The sequence below is a fragment of the Brassica oleracea genome, chromosome C6 (genome assembly GCF_000695525.1).
Source record: "Brassica oleracea var. oleracea cultivar TO1000 chromosome C6, BOL, whole genome shotgun sequence".
Classification (NCBI taxonomy): Eukaryota; Viridiplantae; Streptophyta; class Magnoliopsida; order Brassicales; family Brassicaceae; genus Brassica; species Brassica oleracea.
Window position 1 is genome coordinate 33079549 of NC_027753.1, and position 16432 is coordinate 33095980.

General features: G+C 32.2%; 4 protein-coding genes across 5 annotated transcripts; all 4 read left to right on the plus strand.

Annotated features, from left to right (window-relative positions):
* The first annotated feature begins 2707 nt into the window (after positions 1-2707).
* On the plus strand, positions 2708-3578 carry LOC106299554 (ERAD-associated E3 ubiquitin-protein ligase HRD1B-like). Its single transcript, XM_013735629.1, has one exon. It carries the CDS (start codon positions 2715-2717, stop codon positions 3447-3449), a length of 735 nt encoding a protein of 244 aa, XP_013591083.1. The 5' UTR covers positions 2708-2714; the 3' UTR covers positions 3450-3578.
* A 200-nt stretch (positions 3579-3778) lies between these two features.
* LOC106298037 (putative zinc finger protein At1g68190) lies at positions 3779-4959 on the plus strand. The gene is made up of 4 exons (XM_013734143.1): positions 3779-3796; positions 3854-4114; positions 4231-4410; positions 4720-4959. Exons 1-4 carry the CDS (start codon positions 3779-3781, stop codon positions 4957-4959), a joined length of 699 nt encoding a protein of 232 aa, XP_013589597.1.
* Positions 4960-5878: 919 nt separating this feature from the next.
* LOC106299094 (zinc finger CCCH domain-containing protein 15) lies at positions 5879-8116 on the plus strand. 2 transcript variants are annotated; one of them, XM_013735233.1, is made up of 4 exons: positions 5879-5958; positions 6123-6752; positions 7350-7697; positions 8014-8116. In XM_013735233.1, exons 2-3 carry the CDS (start codon positions 6138-6140, stop codon positions 7689-7691), a joined length of 957 nt encoding a protein of 318 aa, XP_013590687.1. In that variant the 5' UTR covers positions 5879-5958; positions 6123-6137; the 3' UTR covers positions 7692-7697; positions 8014-8116. The 2 variants fall into 2 exon arrangements, with proteins under 2 accessions (XP_013590687.1, XP_013590686.1); XM_013735232.1 differs by lacking the exon at positions 8014-8116 and having other exon boundaries at positions 7350-7936.
* A 1812-nt stretch (positions 8117-9928) lies between these two features.
* LOC106298038 (putative two-component response regulator-like APRR6) lies at positions 9929-12344 on the plus strand. Its single transcript, XM_013734145.1, has 7 exons — positions 9929-10058; positions 10213-10356; positions 10448-10849; positions 10927-11003; positions 11087-11285; positions 11377-11466; positions 11608-12344. The coding sequence occupies exons 1-7, from the start codon at positions 9929-9931 to the stop codon at positions 12342-12344; spliced, it is 1779 nt and encodes a 592-aa protein (XP_013589599.1).
* Positions 12345-16432: the final 4088 nt, after the last annotated feature.

Consider the following 16432-nt stretch of genomic DNA (forward strand, 5'->3'; position numbering starts at 1 on the left):
GGATCATGAACCCACGAAAGAGTACTCATACAATCATAAAAGATCATAGAGATTAGAAAAGATAAAACGTGGAGGTTCAAAGTATCTAAAAGAGAGATGGGCGTATTGGCCATATACATATACAGAAACACCATCTGATAAAACCAATGAAATAGATGGATCTTGTGAGATAAAGAAACCGTGAGAGATGTACATGATGTAGAGTGTTCATGTTTCCTAATAACAGCATTAGATCATAGCTTGTTACACAAGGTACTCACAGAGATCAAAGAAACAAATTATAAGGAGATAAACTCCTATGTGGTGGTTGCTGCTATAGATTTCGAAATTGACAATGGTCTGGTCATAAGAAAGAAATTAGATACAAATGATGTAGTAAGCAGCATATGGATCACTGGATAAGATGAAAGAACAGCTTCATTCCTAAGCTTATTCATGGACTGAAACATAAAGCAGCTGCATATAGTATGTAAAAGAAATTGACCACGCATGATCGTTGATCTTGGAGTTGTATAAAAGACAATCCAATATAGTCCATATATTTGAAATTCCTTGTGATTATACTAAACCTAAAAGAGGTTAGTAGACTGATACAGAACGTATCTGTAGGCGTCCGGTCCTTCGACTAAAGATGTCCAACCCTTAAGCTAAACGGCATCCGGCTTTCAGATAAAGGCGTCCGGCTCTTATCCTTTGATCACGGGCTAGTAGAAAATATCAACCCATCAGGTTGCAATCTGACAATCAGATCCCTTAAGGATCCGGCATAGCAGAATGGTATGCTGCTGTATAAACTCCACAAAGTTTTTTCGTAAGGATAAGAGGAGATGTTTAATCTATCCTTACCTGTCAGATATAAAGTATTGTAGTCCATAAGCTCGTGAAAGCCGAAGTCCATAACCTAATAATGTATACTTAGCGTGTGATATGATCCACAACAACTGAGGTCATGAAACGCCACCATCATCATTAAGATAGGATTGCAAAGAATAATGAATACGACATTACCTAAGGCAAAGAAATCGATGTCCACATACATGAGAGTGTTCGGCCACAGAGCCATAATGAGAGATTATAAAACTCACATCAATGATCATTGATCTTGAACACTCATGAGACAAGTAGTGGACATGTATAGACGAGGTCTATGACCCAGACATGGATCGGCCAGATCGAGACATAGGTTCATGATAACCATGTCTAGTACATTGTCCATAAGTACTTATTTTGTCCGACCAAAGTAAAGAGTTAACAGTAGACGATGACATGAGAAACGACCTAAGAGGTCAAAGTGGTCTAGATACGGCTTAGTAATAAACTTGGCCGATTACTCTCATCCTATACATACAGAAAATATCACGCACCAAGATGCGTTGAATGTAGGTAGAATGTAGAACCTACAGTGAGGTTCACATCAGGGGGAGTAGTGCGTGTTGTACTCTTTTTCCTTCATCATGGTTTTGTCCCACTGGGTTTTCCTGATAAGGTTTTAATGAGGCAACATGAAGCGTACTACGAATCATGTATGGTTATGGCATCCAAGGGGAAGTGTTATAAGTAATGGAGTGGATTGCCATTAACCAGGCCCGGTCTAAGACCGGACCAATACCTAGAAGATGGAGGGACGGCCGAAGCCTAGAGAGAGGGGAGAGAGAGAGAGCCGACTTCAGGAGAGAGAGATGCGGCCACAAAGCTTAGAGAAAAGGAAATCATTTCCTTTTTCTAGTAGATGTAATCTTTCCATTATTATGTATTAGTAGTTTTTCTAATCTTAATGAGTTTAGGTTTTGGATACTTTCCATTTATCTTCATCTTGTAATACTTATATAAAGGAACCCCCTTGATCATTAATAAGAACATAGAAATATTCAGTCTTTAAACTCTCTATTTACAACAGATTCGAGTCACAGACTTGACATTTTTTCACACTTTTTAAAAATGGGATCTACATATCGTTGACGTGTCGCATTAGGAGTGAAGCAACTGCCCTGTTATAATGTAGATTAGAAGAAAATATGAAAATAAATTAAAATTGTACTCCTCGGTAGATCTTGGAGTTCAGCAAACAGTGCGAATCCCAATAACAAAGCATTTGATGCTTTTCTTTCTCCTACCACACTTAAATTCCCAAAATTTTATCAACTACGTCTTTAATACGCAACTAGTCTCCTCGTTGTCGAAAGTCGAAACTATTTGATTAGATTCATGGTATTTTTTTTTTCCAATAATTGTGGAATAAACATATCTGCTCGTACAATGCTTCAATTATGTGCGATATTAGGTTTCCAAAAATTGCAATTATATGAACGGCCCACTATCAGCCCAGATCTTGGACCAGTGTTCTAGTGCTTCCTTAGATCTTGGCTCAAAAAAATAATATATGCTCAATTTTAAGGAAGCACTAGAACACTGGTCCAAGATCTGGGCTGATAGTGGGCCGTTCATATAACACCCCTCTTTGCTTAATCACTCTTTACCATAATTGATTTTCTAAGCATCATTAATGTTTGATTTCGTACAAGACAAATCACTAAAGATTCCCGAGTTAGCATAAGCAGACGCCACACGACACCATTCTTCCTCTAGACAGAAAAGAATAACACACTCGTACAGGCTTCGTCTTGCCTCGTCCTCAAAACATGTACACGTATGTAGGTATAAATGCATATGTTTACACCCTGATCCAAATAAAAGACTAAATTTCACGTTAAAACATGGCATCTAATCCGTATCGTCCGAGAGTCATTGTAAATGGAACAAGAAGAACAAGAACGTTCCATTACTTCTATTGCCGTCATTGTAGCCGTACCATAAGGCTACGAAACTATGGTCTATATGGTTCTTTATGTCCTTTCTGCTCTAGAGAGATCAATCTTCACGACGAGCTTGACATTATGAGGCTTAACCGATCTTTTTGGGATACCGATACCGATTGGATTACTCTCCATCTTATCAACTCATCAAGAAACCATGAACTAGTTAATGATACCGATGATGACTTCGTTGATGCCATGCCTAGCGAACGTGTTGGTCCACCACCGGCCTCTTTATCAGCCATCGAGGATTTAAAGACCGTGACTATCACGGAAGAAGATTTGGCAAAGGAGAAGGTTTGTGCGATATGCAAAGAGGAGTTTGAAGTTGGAGAGGAAGGCAAAGAGTTGAAATGTTTGCATTTGTATCATACGAGCTGCATTGTGTCTTGGTTGAATATTCATAACACTTGTCCCATTTGTCGCTTTGAGGTTCGCTTACGCGTTTCGGGAAGTGACATTGACGGAGGAGGGTCTCGCCATGTCGACCATGATAGATCAAATCGGTCTGGGACTAGGGTTTGTTCTCTGTGGCCTCTCCGAATGATGTTTGATTGGGTACATAGTCTCTTTGTTAAGATTCCTCCTCCTGATCTAACTTTCATGGCTATACTATTATGCTTTCATGTTTTTTAATCATACATATTAACTCCTACGAATAAACTTATAAGAATAACGAACAACTGACAGAAATTTAAAAGAATTGCATACAAGATTAATATTGTATTTAAGTAGGAATTACAAACTATTATGAGAGAAAGGCGAAGAGAGGCGTTTACGGAACATTTTGTAAAACAAAGCTTGGCTTGAGCATGTTTATGTAATAATAATCGAATGACCATTATCTTTGATTCGTTTGCAAGTTGTAACTGGAATAAATAAAAATCGTGTTGATAATTAACTCTTTTAGTTGGAAGATATTATAGTCGATGAAATAGATAATGTGACAATATATGATTACAAAAATGACAACACACGCAAGCGTAACACATCAGTCATGACAGAGTGAAGAAATCATATCAAGTTAGATAGTATTTCAGGTGCAAAGAGAAGCTGGTTTTATCTTGAGACAGATTCTTGAATTGGAGAAGCTTCAACTCAGGAAAGAGAATAAGAGTTTGTCGCTGACAGAGCAAGATGGTCCTTCTCCATTGGAGCTTCCAAAGCAATCTGAAGAACGTTTGGTCCATCTTCTACAGACTGGAAAAGATCTGATTGTTGATTTTTCACACTTGTCTTCGTCTTCTACACTTGGTGATTCCTATTGGGAATGCAAAAGCCCAGTTAACAAGAACACTCAGGTTTAGTTTAAATAGTATCATGCGTGTCTTCGTGGTGTAACCCTTTTTTTTTCCTTTTTTTTAAATGAAAATGTGGTGTAACCATTTAGTTACATGGTTAGCGCTCTTTTTTTCAGCTTTGGGATCAAAATCTACAAGACATTGGAGTTTGTGAAGATACAATTTGTGATGACCATGACTTCCATATACCTGACATTGATCTCACTTTCCGAAACTTTGAAGAACTTTTTGGAGCTGATTATGATCTAGTTGCAGATGATAACATCTTATTTAAGGGAACATCAGCCCACTGTGAGGTATATATAAGTCTATAGAGTCTTGAGCTAACTATTTTATATATTCTTTTGTAACGTAAGACCAGCATTATCCCTGAAACCACATCGTATTTTTTTTTTTCTAATTAAAAGAAAAAAAAAATTTAAAGTGCACCAATCGCGGACCACTACGTGTCGGTAGAGCCCGCGAACAGTGCAAAAAACCAACAACAAACGATCTTTATCTCAAGCCTTTTGTTACCGGTTTTTGTGTGCCCAAGGGTTGAAAACCCCTTTTGTATCCTGCGTTGTTGATGCTCTAATGTCTCTCTCTACCTTTAATATCTTCAGGTGAATACATTTTCTTCACCATTCAATAATTCCATAATTACACCTAAAGAAGCTTCCTCATCATCTCTTTTATTCTCAAGAACCATTGGAGGAGGAAGCAGCGAAACTCATTACTCTCACAATCACTCGGAGGAAGTAATCTCTTTTTGCTCTCCTCTCTCTGACTGTGCACGTCAAAACGCCATCTCATGGCTCAAGGAGAAGAAGAGAGGCAAGAGCGTAAGTATCTTCAGAGACTAGCTTCCATTAACCGTAGACATAAAAATATATAAATCATAATGTAAGTTGCATTCTTTTGGATTCAGAGAGGAGAAACAAGCTTAATATGGTCTCAAACGTACGTAAAAGCAAAAGATAGACGTGGTACAAGTGTGTACTAATATGCCTTTGTACATAAGACACTAATCTAGCTGCTCATCTATTTCAGTTTCATGCATGTTACTGTTTGATTATTTGCTTCACCATCCAATATGTAATCACCAAATCTCACCAGAATTTTTAACTTTATCCTTAATGTTAAATCAAAAGGTTACTTAACAAACAATGACATTGACAATGATAAGATATGAACAGTGGAAATTGTAAAGACTTTTTCAGTGTTACCAAAACCATAATTGTTGTATTGATGAATTTTTGACAAGACCACTTAAAAAGAGGTTAGTTATAGTTGTGATAAATAAGCAAACCTTCTTTTCAGTTTTAAAGTTTTTTTATATAAACCAATCAAAATGCAGAAGTAATATTATTTTTTAGTAAAAAGACCAATCTTAACCCTCGAAATAATCTTCAGAAACAAGCAATTAGTTGAAACAAATGATTCTCTAACCATCACTGGGCCTTGGTTATTAGTATCTCCAGCTACTATGGCTTCTTCGTAATTATTATCATCAAAAAGTACACTTTGCTCTTACTATCAACATCCAATATTATATTATTTACATGAAAATGGTCAAAATTAGTGGCATAAACTTAAATCTAGCTTAAGTCTTAAAGCATTCGGTGCTTGCTTGCTCTTTTTTTTTTTACCAGAGGTGAATCTTTCTGTTAGTTACTTCTAACAACCGCTTTATTTTCACTTTAATTAAAATAATTATTTATTTAAATGCGATAATCCATCTCCATAACTTCCCTCCAAGAGGCCACTATAAATACCTGCAGCTTCTCCCTTTCTCGAGCAAGAAAGTTTCCTCTCAATTTTCTCGGCACTTTCTCGGTTGCTCTTCAGTTTCTCGACTCCAGGTCAATCTCTAACCGTCAATTTTCTTTTCTCCATCATATAAAATCGATTATCCACTAGATCTGATGCTCTTTCCTGTATAATTTTCCGCGATTTTGTGATAATCCGAATCTTCGATTACCAAATTGCTTGTTGAGATTTATCATATACGGTTGTTCCGTTACAGAATCGCTGAGGAACGATGGAAAACGAAACGGCGCCGTTTACTTACAGCGGCACCTCCGCCGTTGGAATCGTCAACTCTCACGGCGAACCTTCTCTCTTACGCGATCAGCTCTACCACTCCAACAGCCGCAGCGTGATGCAGCAGCGCCAAGACATGGTGAACCGAGAGGCGTTGTGCTACACGCGCCTCCACGAGGCGTCGCTCGAAGCGGAAGTGCTCCGTCTCGAGAACACGGAGCTGCGTTCGATGAATCTCCACCTCAAGAAGGAGCTCGACCAGCTGATCAGATCCTCTATCCAGAACCGATTCGGCTACGATAGGGTTCCGCTTCGGATGCTTAGCAATCTTTCGATCGGCGGAGGGAATAATCGCGGCGCCGAGGACGCGGAGAATCAGAACCGTGCGGTTAATCGAGATGACGTCAGCGATGAGAGTCCGACGAGCGTGATTGCGAGTGAGGATCTGAACCGTTCGTCGCTCCCGAAGAGCATCTCCGTGAGATCCAGCGGTTACTCTAAGTCGAGCCAAGGTGGAGGTGGTGGTGGTGGTGGCGCCGCCGCTGCTCAATGTGGAAAATCTCGTGGAGCCGTAGCTAAGCCTGGAGCTTGTGGTCAACAACTCAGTACGACGGTAACTAATCTCTTCTTTGCTTTCTTGATAGTTATAGAGTTTGATTACAGGAATCACTGAGACTACAGGGTTGATTAGCCTTTGAATTTGACTAAGCTTTTATTTGTTGGTGTTGGTACAAGATTATTTAGAAACATTCGTTCAACTAAGTTCATGATTTAGATTCTTGAGTAGAAGAAATAAACAAAAGATGTTTCTCTGAAGTCTGAACTATAGATGTTAAGAGTAATAGTGATGAATGAAGAACCATGAATGACTAAGATGCAGGAACTGTGATTTTGGTTTAGTCATTGAGACACAATAGACGTTGCTTAACTGTTGAATCTGAGCTGCATGTTCTGATACCTTAATCTTCTATTCCTCTGCTTTCGTTTAACTAGAGATGTAGAGAATAATGGTGATTAATGAAGGGCCATGATTGAGTAAAATGCAGTAAAAATTGTATTTATGAGAGGAGGCTTTAGTTAGAGTCGATGTATTAACGGTTTAACTGTTGAGTCTAAGCTGCATAGATGATTCTTTTTACGAAAGCACCAAAATACTCTGTTCCTCTGTGTTATTTGAACTAAAGATGTAAATGACTTAATGAAATTGCAGCAAAGGGTATATGTGCGAGGAGGGAAGAAAGAAGAAGAGGAGGAGATAGAAGTGGAGGTGTACAATCAAGGGATGACAAAGACAGAGCTCTGCAACAAGTGGCAAGAGACAGGGACATGCCCATACGGTGACCACTGCCAGTTCGCTCACGGCATTAAAGAACTCCGCCCAGTGATCCGCCATCCTCGTTACAAGACTGAAGTTTGCAGAATGGTTCTTGCTGGTGACATCTGTCCTTACGGCCACCGTTGCCACTTCCGCCACTCACTATCTGAGCAAGAGAAGCTCATGGCCGCTGATTGCAAACCCAACAACAAGTCCTCCTTCAAGCTTGTTAAATGACCAAAGGTAAAATGAAAAACAGAAGGCTTGGACCGTATATACCTATAATTGAACAGTACTATACCTACCCTATAGAGATATTGATAGCTATTCAAAGGATTTGGCAAATAGCATATTGGTAAAAGGAAGTGAATAATGTTGCATTCGTAAGAGCCTGTTTTGTGACTATAAGTGGGGTTGTTTGAACATTGCTTATTCTGATACTTTGAAATCCGAGGAGCATTCTACGGTTATTCAGATGATTGTTTTGTTCATAACATAGTAGAAATTTTAAGCTTTTTTTTTTTTGTATATCTCTAAATGAGAGGTTTTCGATAACCAGTGTAAATATGCCACGCATCTGGATCATGTGCATTCACCTGAAGCTAAACATGTGCTCGAACCCGCCTAGTCCCTTCAAATTAACGGGCTTAGTTTCACTATTTCTGAATTCTTGTTAGTTTGTTATGAATGTGTTGATGTTGTTAACCATTAGTCCATTACTAATGTTGCTTTTGTCCACCATCGATCATGAATTCACGACTAAACAAGCATTAGTTATACATTATACAACATCACAATCTTAATGACTTAATTTAGAAATTTAACAACTTTGTAGTAAATTTTTAGCTTACATTCAAAGCCATGCATACAAAAATGAATTTTATTCCTATTCCTACTTTCATTTTCTTGAATTTCATAATGAGCATGAAAGTTAATTAAGAGCTTTAAGTTGACTAGTCATATATTTCTCACCATATTTTAAATAAAAGTCGATCAATCAAAATATGGTAATGATGAAATTGTAAAGCAAATCAATACCAAAACAATTGTTGACTTTAAATAACAAGCTATATAATATTTAAATTAAATTATTTAAAATATTACATTTTTATACTTTCAAAACAATCCATAGAATTTACATTTCCACTCCACGAAAAATATTATTTATATTTTAAATAAAACTTTAAAATAAAATTTTAATGTTGTTAATGTTTTAAAAGGTATTTATATGTTTACTAGGTCAACAATAATTAATAAGTCTCCTAAATATCATATTAAAAATATATGACCAATATATTTGCAGGTCAATTTTTTAAAAATGAAGTAACAATATGACTATATATCTATATTGCTTAGTAGATAAATGTTAAATTGCAAGTATTCCAAAACTATGACAGTCAAATGAGTTATACTATTTCCAAAAACTTTTAGTTTAATTAAATATCAGTAAGACGAAACTAATTATATTACTATTAAAATTAAATTGACCATCGAGACAAGCTTCTAAAAAATATATTTTAAGTTAGATGCTTTTGATATTTATATATATATAACGGTTCAAATTATAAATTTAAATATATTGAGATAAAAATTTAGATATTTTGTTTTTGGATTATTTTTTATTTATTAAATTTTCAGGTCCATTTTTATTCTTTTCTATATATTTTTTTGTCATTTTTCACTTACAACTCGATATACATTTCAAACTCCAATATATATTAAGAAAATAATTACCAAAACTATTACTGTCTTAAATAACAGTTTATATAATATTTAAATTAAATTATTCAAAGTATTGTAAATTTTTAATTTCAGAAAAAATAAATAATTTATATTTTCATTTCATCGTAAGAAATTATTATTTTGATTTTAAGCAAATCTTTTAGATAAAATTCTAACATTGTTAATGTTTTTATGAAAGACTATTATACGTAAAAGTAATTATATGTTTACTAGGTCAACAATAATTAATAATAATCCTAAGTATTATATAAAGAGTATATGACCAATATATTTTCAGGTCAAAATATTTTAAAATAGTAACGATATAAATATCGATATTGCTAAGTCGGTAAATGGTAAATTAAAATATTCTTAAATTATGACAGTCAGATGAATTTTACTATTTCCATTTTTTTAATCTTATTCAATGTAAATAAAAAGAAACTAATTATAAATTTATTCGTTGTTACTATTAAAATAAAATTGACCATCGAGACAAGTTTTTTTGAGAAATTGTCTTTTAACCTAGATACTTTCTATTATATATATATTTTTAAGGGTCAAATTATAAAATTAGATATATTGAGATAAAAAGTCAAATGCTTTATTCTTGGATTGTTCTTTTTGCAATCTGTGATCTTGTTGGGTCCACTTTTCTATTCTTCTTCTATATATATTCATTTGCCATCTCTTTCTATGAAACTCGATATACATTTAAAATTCTCATATATTTTAAGCAAATTCTCTCGAAAATGGCTGAAAACATGGTAAATTTGACCGAAAACATTATTCCTGAAAGCACTGGTGTTATTCTGCTAATCGACCACGATGCTATATCAGTCGCATCTCTCATTCCAATGCTTAAACAACGATCGCATAAAGGTAAAACCAACCATTCTTTGAAATTTTCCTTATTTTAATCATTTACATTAGTATTGATAATTTTCATTCACATAGTTCCATATTATTCAAAATTGTTTCATTGCATATGTTACCTTTTTTCATTTGTTGCATTGTAAATCAATTTATATATTAGATGTTATGAGTGTGAATGGAGCAAGCGAGGCTATATCGGTTATCGAAAAACAAAAAGATATTGGACTTGTTATAGCCAACGTTGAACTGTCCGACACAAATGATTTTCTCACTGCTATGCACCACAAAGAAATTCATCTTATACGTAAGTAAATTTAATAAATCCTTCTTTTATTTTACTCTTTCCACTTCTGTTTCTTGAACAAATGAATCTAACACTTATGTCTTTGTTAAAGTGATTGGTACAGAAATACACATTAAGGAAACATCAGATCTTTTGACAAAAAGAGCATGTTCTTGTCTGAAGAAGCCAATTTCTGAAAATGACATCGACAACATGCTTCAACTTGTGTTACCTAATAAAAGGCAAGAGTGGGAGAAAATCAACGTAGCTGAAAAACGAGAAAACATTGTGGAAGAACGTATGAAGCAGATGAAAGCTTTCAGAGACCACATAAAGAGGCAGGGGACAAGTCAGTCATCGTTGTTAGGAAGACGACCACTCAACAAAACATTCACATCTTCTCAAATGTACCAAAAGGGAAAAAGCATAGCAGATGTTGAGGGATGCAAGAATGTATGGACTCGTGACCGCCACATGAAGTTTTTAGCTGCTATATCCATCTTGGGTGAAAAAGGTAAGGATTATTTTATATTTGACCAATTTTTCTTTACCTTTTAAAAAAAATAAATTCTTATCCTCTTTATCTTACAGAGTCTCGTCCCAAATCCATATTGGAGATCATGAAGGACTCAAACTTGTCTCAACGCCAAGTTGGTAGCTATCTTCAGGTACGTATATATACATACATTTCTTCAACTTATAATATTGTTCGGCTGCTTTTATATAGCATTTTATTCTGTAATTGTTGTAGAAATACAAGTTTCAAGTTGAGATAATTAACAAAACATTGACAAGGAATGAATGGAAATCCACGGATAAAACATATGAATATCCATCAGATTATGTATATCCTTTCAAAGCTTCTAACCTAGCGAAAACTCTCATTGAAAGTAACTCTATGTGGTGTTCCTTGAGAAAGACAAAATCTTCCTCATTATCCACTGTCCAATGTAAGTGCTCTCCTGCTATATGGTTACTTTTCATAATTCTATAGTTTTATTTCATGTTTGTGTCAATATTGTTCTGTTTCATTAAATGCAGATTCATTTAAAAGATCTGCTGCTGAGAAGGACAGAATGCCAAAGTTTCATATAGGAGAAAAATCGGGTCTGCATAGGCACTCACTTTCTGGTAACATTATTAAATAAATCATAAATAAAAGTTAATTATTTTCATTCCGCCACAAATAATTACTCATCTTACAATAATATTCCTTCTACAAATGATATTAGCAATAGTGGTCTAATAGTCATGTCTCTCATGTCCTTTCAGGTTCAAGAGTTGGTGCATCTAATTTAGATGCATTCCAAAAGGAATCTGCTAAGATTTGTATTTCTCAGTCTAATCCTAACCCTTCTCAACCATCTAGCTATGTTCTTGAAACCAATAAGAACCCACTAGATATGAACCAAATGGGTAGGGTTTCTTTTGGAGAAAATCATGGTCTTTCTCAAGATATGATTTTCAATGGAACTAAATCAAACCATTTGGGTTTGGTTTCTGGTGAAACAAGTCATATTGAAACCCCACTTGAAACCGATACAAACCAAATGGATTGGGACTGGTTTTCTTCTGACGAGGCTTATGCTATTCTTGAAGATTTGACTGTTCCTGAAACCAATATAAACCAAGTGGGTTTAGTTCCTGGTGAAACAAGTTTTGCTGCGTTGGACAATGTAGCTCCTCCTGAAAATAATACGAACGAGATAGGGTTGGTTCCTAACCAGGAAGGTAATGATGATATTCCAATTGAAGATCTGATTTCGTTTGATACTGATATCATCAACGAGATGGACGACTTGGACGCTTGGTTGGAAAACTATAATTCTTTTCAGGGAGATGTTCCTTTGCCTGCGAGTTGCAACGACCATGATCTTGCCTTCACCCCGACTACAAGCCAGCATCAAAATATAGAAGCCGCAAATCCAAGGGAGGCTACAGAAGAAGGCAATCATTTGGATGATGATTCTGATGAGAACCTGGATTGGATCGACGATATTTTTGCATGACATGTGTTTTATTGGTGTGAAGTACATGAGAAGATTGGGAGAGGTTCAGAGAATTTGTACTTTTTTATTTATCTATCTTATTAAAACAGAAACATTATGTTGGACCTAACATTTATTTTGTAAGTTTTTAAATTAAATATATCTTTTTACTTTATAATTAAACCTACCTTAAATCACTAATATTCATTTTTTATACTAATATTCATGTTTCTAAACAATGTACTCATTTTTTTATATTATTATCCATGTTTCCAAACAACACTATAATTAATTTTATGTCCAAACAATATAAAATATTATATCACATCGTTTTAATAATTTCTAACAATTTTCTTAAAATTATTTAGATAAATTAAATAATTGAAAAATTCAAATCATTTATAAACAACAAAAAAATAAATAGAACTTATTTTTACACGTTTAAATACTACAAAAACATTTTAATCAATAATAAATCAATTAAATTAATGGATTATTTTATTTATATTTCCTAAATAATGGTTATATAATTTATTTAAGTACCACAATAATTCAATAATAGCCATTACATATATATATATAACGTTATACATTGTACAATAAATATAATAATAAAAATTATTATAAAATTGTTCAAAATATATGTTATCTAAAAAATGCTTAACACTAATTGTTAATAACAAAATTAAATCGATTATGATATAAACCAAATTATTAACAAGATAAATTACAAAAACAATTATAATAAAATTAGCTAAGCTATATAAAAGGAGTAATATAATATGATCAAGAAATATTTATAGTGCCTAATTATTTTATATATATCATTTTCTCTATCAAAATTTTGTCAAAACATCATAATTTCATAAAATTGCAAAACAATGAACTTTAAAATTTTTATTAAAAGGTGACAAATTATGAAAATATAAAATTTAAATCAAATTGGATTACATATCTGTCATTCATTGGTTCCATCAGTTAGTCTCGGGTCTTAGTATTTTTTTTTTTTTAAATATGGATATTTTTTAAAAACTTAAATGGAATTATCGGATCACCGGATTATAAATATGGATATTTTTAAAAACTTAAAAACACTGATTTAAATACACAATATTCTTATAAATTAACAAAATATTTGTTAAATTATTAGTAAAAAATTTCATCATATAATATTTCGCGCTTGCAAAGCTCGGGTCAAGATTTAGTTTATTATGCAAATGTAATACATGCATTAATATGTATGTACAATAATCGTGTCGAAGATTCTAATTTTCAAAAGTTATTTTCAGATTCCTGAGCGTACCATATATTTTGAGATTCCATTTATGTTTTAACTTTTTTTTTGGGTCACCAATTTTCGTCCTTAAATTAGTCAAATGTTTTTAATTTGAAATGCTCTGTTATTGATCATTAATTTAATGGAAAATACAAAATAAGTATTTTTATTATTAATATTTAATCTTAAAATGGACTATAGTAAAAAATGGCTATATATCGTATTCAAATATTACAGATATAGAAAAGAAATATTTCATCTGAATATGTCAAACCAGCTTTAGGAGTCTTATTATTGTAAACAGTTTTTATGATGTCCTTATAAACATCATTTTTTTCAAATTTGAGTAATAGTTCTACAAAATTATTGTATGTTACCTTAATGCTAAATTAGGTATAAAGTAATGGCCAATGGCATATTTATTAATAATTTATCAGTTTTTTTCCATAAAATAATTATATTAGTTGTTACTAACTAATTTTCATCAGGAAATGAGAAACCAAGATATATGGTATTTCCACAAAATACAAACTTGGATGTATTATCTATCTTATTAAAACAGAAACATTATGTTGGACCTAACATTTATTTTGTAAGTTTTTAAATTAAATACATCTTTTTACTTTATAGTTAAACCTACCTTAAATCACTAATATTCATTTTTTATACTACTATTCATGTTTCCAAACAATATACTCATTTCTTTATAATATTATTCATGTTTCCAAGCAACACTATAATTAATTTTGTGTCCAAACAATATAAAATATTCGATCTCATCTTTTTAATAATTTCTAACAATTTTCTTAAAATTATTTAGATAAATTAAATAATTGAAAAATTCAAATCATTTATAAACAACAAAAAATAATTTCATCTTTTTAATAATTTCTAACAATTTTCTTAAAATTATTTAGATAAATTAAATAATTCAAAAATTCAAATCATTTATAAACAACAGAAAAATAAATAGAACTTACTTTTACACGTTTAAATACTTCAAAACATTTTAATCAATAATAAATCAGTTAAATTAATGGATTATTTTATTTATATTTCCTAAATAATGGTTATATAATTTATTTAAGTACCATATATATATATAACGTTATACATTGTACAATAAATATAATAACAAAATTATTATAAAAATTTTCAAAATATATGTTATCTAAAAAATACTTAACACTGATTGTTAACAAAAAAATTAAATCGATTATAATATAAACCAAATTATTAACAAGATAAATTACAAAAACAATTATAATAAAATTAGCTAAGCTATATAAAAGGAGTAATATGATCAAGAAATATTTATAGTGCTTAATTATTTTATATCTATCATTTACTCTATCAAAATTTTGTAAAAGTATCATAATTTCATAAAATTGCAAAACAATGAACTTTAAAATTTGGATTAAAAGGTGACAAATTATGAAAATATAAATTTAAATCAGATTGGATTACATATCTGTCATCCATTGGTTCCATCGGTTAGTCTCGGGTCTTAGTATTTTTTTAAAAAAATATGGATATTTTTAAAAATTAAATCGAATTATCGGATCACCGGATTATAAATATGGATATTTTTAAAAAATTAAAAACACTGATTTAAATACACAATATTCTTATAAATTAACAAAATTTGTTAAATTATTAGCAAAAAATTCATCATAAAATATTCCGCGCTTGCAAAGCACGGGTCAAGATATAGTTTATTATGCAAATGTAATACATGCATTAATATGTATGTACAATAATCGTGTCGAAAATTCTAATTTTCAAAAGTTATTTTCAGATTCCTAAGCATACCATATATTTTGAGATTCCATTTATGTTTTAACTTTTTTTTTTGGGTCACCAATTTTCGTCCTTAAATTAGTCAAATATTTTTAATTTGAAATGCTCTGTTATTCATCATAAATTTAATAGAAAATACAAAATAAGAATTTTTATTATTAATATTTAATCTTAAAATGGACTATAGTATAAAAATGGCTATATATCGTATTCACATATTACAGATATAGAAAAGAAATATTTCTTCTGAATATGTCGAACCAGCTTTAAGAGTCTATTATTGTAAACAGTTTTTAAGATGTCCTTATAAACATCATTTTTTCAAATTTGAGTAATAGTTCTACAGAATTATTGTATGTTACCTTAATGCTAAATTAGGTATAAAGTAATGGTCAATGGCATATTTATTAATAATTTATCAGTTTTTTTTCCATAAAATAATTATATTAGTTGTTACTAACTAATTTTCATCAGAAAATGAGAAACCAAGATATATGGTATTTCCACAAAATACAAACTTGGACGTATATATATATATATATATTTTTTTTTTTGTCAACAAACTTGGACGTATTATTAATTTATTATTCGTCAATTCAAATAAAATTACTAGAAATTATGATTGTTTTTGAAAATTGTAATGGGTGACAGTTGTGAAAATATCTAGGTCTGGAAGCCCAATGGGCCTGTAATTAACACGGGCTAATATCTTATAGATATTCTAAGGGTGACAAGGACTTGCTATCACCGTTAAAAGGACAAACGGTGGGGCCGACAACTTAGCGGTGATCCAGCTATTCCGGCTGAGCATATTGATCTTTGTCAAAAGTGAGAGCCTCCTCCAACCTAGAAACGACCTGAAGAATTTTTTCAGAAATTTCTTCTGATTGCTGCATTTTTGTATTATATTCCACAAACCAAAAAGATTTAATAACTCAGCATAATGACAAATGGGCGTCTTCTTTGGATGATTACTTTTTTTTTCCAACTTCTGGATGATTACTCCAAAATGACATTGAAAGTATAAGCTAGC

Coding starts and splice junctions, on each gene's coding strand:
- LOC106299554 (XM_013735629.1), top strand. CDS start 2,715: ATGGCATCTAATCCGTATCGTCCGAGAGTCATTGTAAATGGAACAAGA.
- LOC106298037 (XM_013734143.1), top strand. Junction 4,115..4,230: donor CAGTTAACAAGAACACTCAG/GTTTAGTTTAAA, acceptor TCTTTTTTTCAG/CTTTGGGATCAAAATCTACA. Junction 4,411..4,719: donor GAACATCAGCCCACTGTGAG/GTATATATAAGT, acceptor TAATATCTTCAG/GTGAATACATTTTCTTCACC.
- LOC106299094 (XM_013735233.1), top strand. CDS start 6,138: ATGGAAAACGAAACGGCGCCGTTTACTTACAGCGGCACCTCCGCCGTT. Junction 6,753..7,349: donor GTCAACAACTCAGTACGACG/GTAACTAATCTC, acceptor ATGAAATTGCAG/CAAAGGGTATATGTGCGAGG.
- LOC106298038 (XM_013734145.1), top strand. CDS start 9,929: ATGGCTGAAAACATGGTAAATTTGACCGAAAACATTATTCCTGAAAGC. Junction 10,357..10,447: donor CAAAGAAATTCATCTTATAC/GTAAGTAAATTT, acceptor TCTTTGTTAAAG/TGATTGGTACAGAAATACAC. Junction 10,850..10,926: donor ATCCATCTTGGGTGAAAAAG/GTAAGGATTATT, acceptor TTTATCTTACAG/AGTCTCGTCCCAAATCCATA.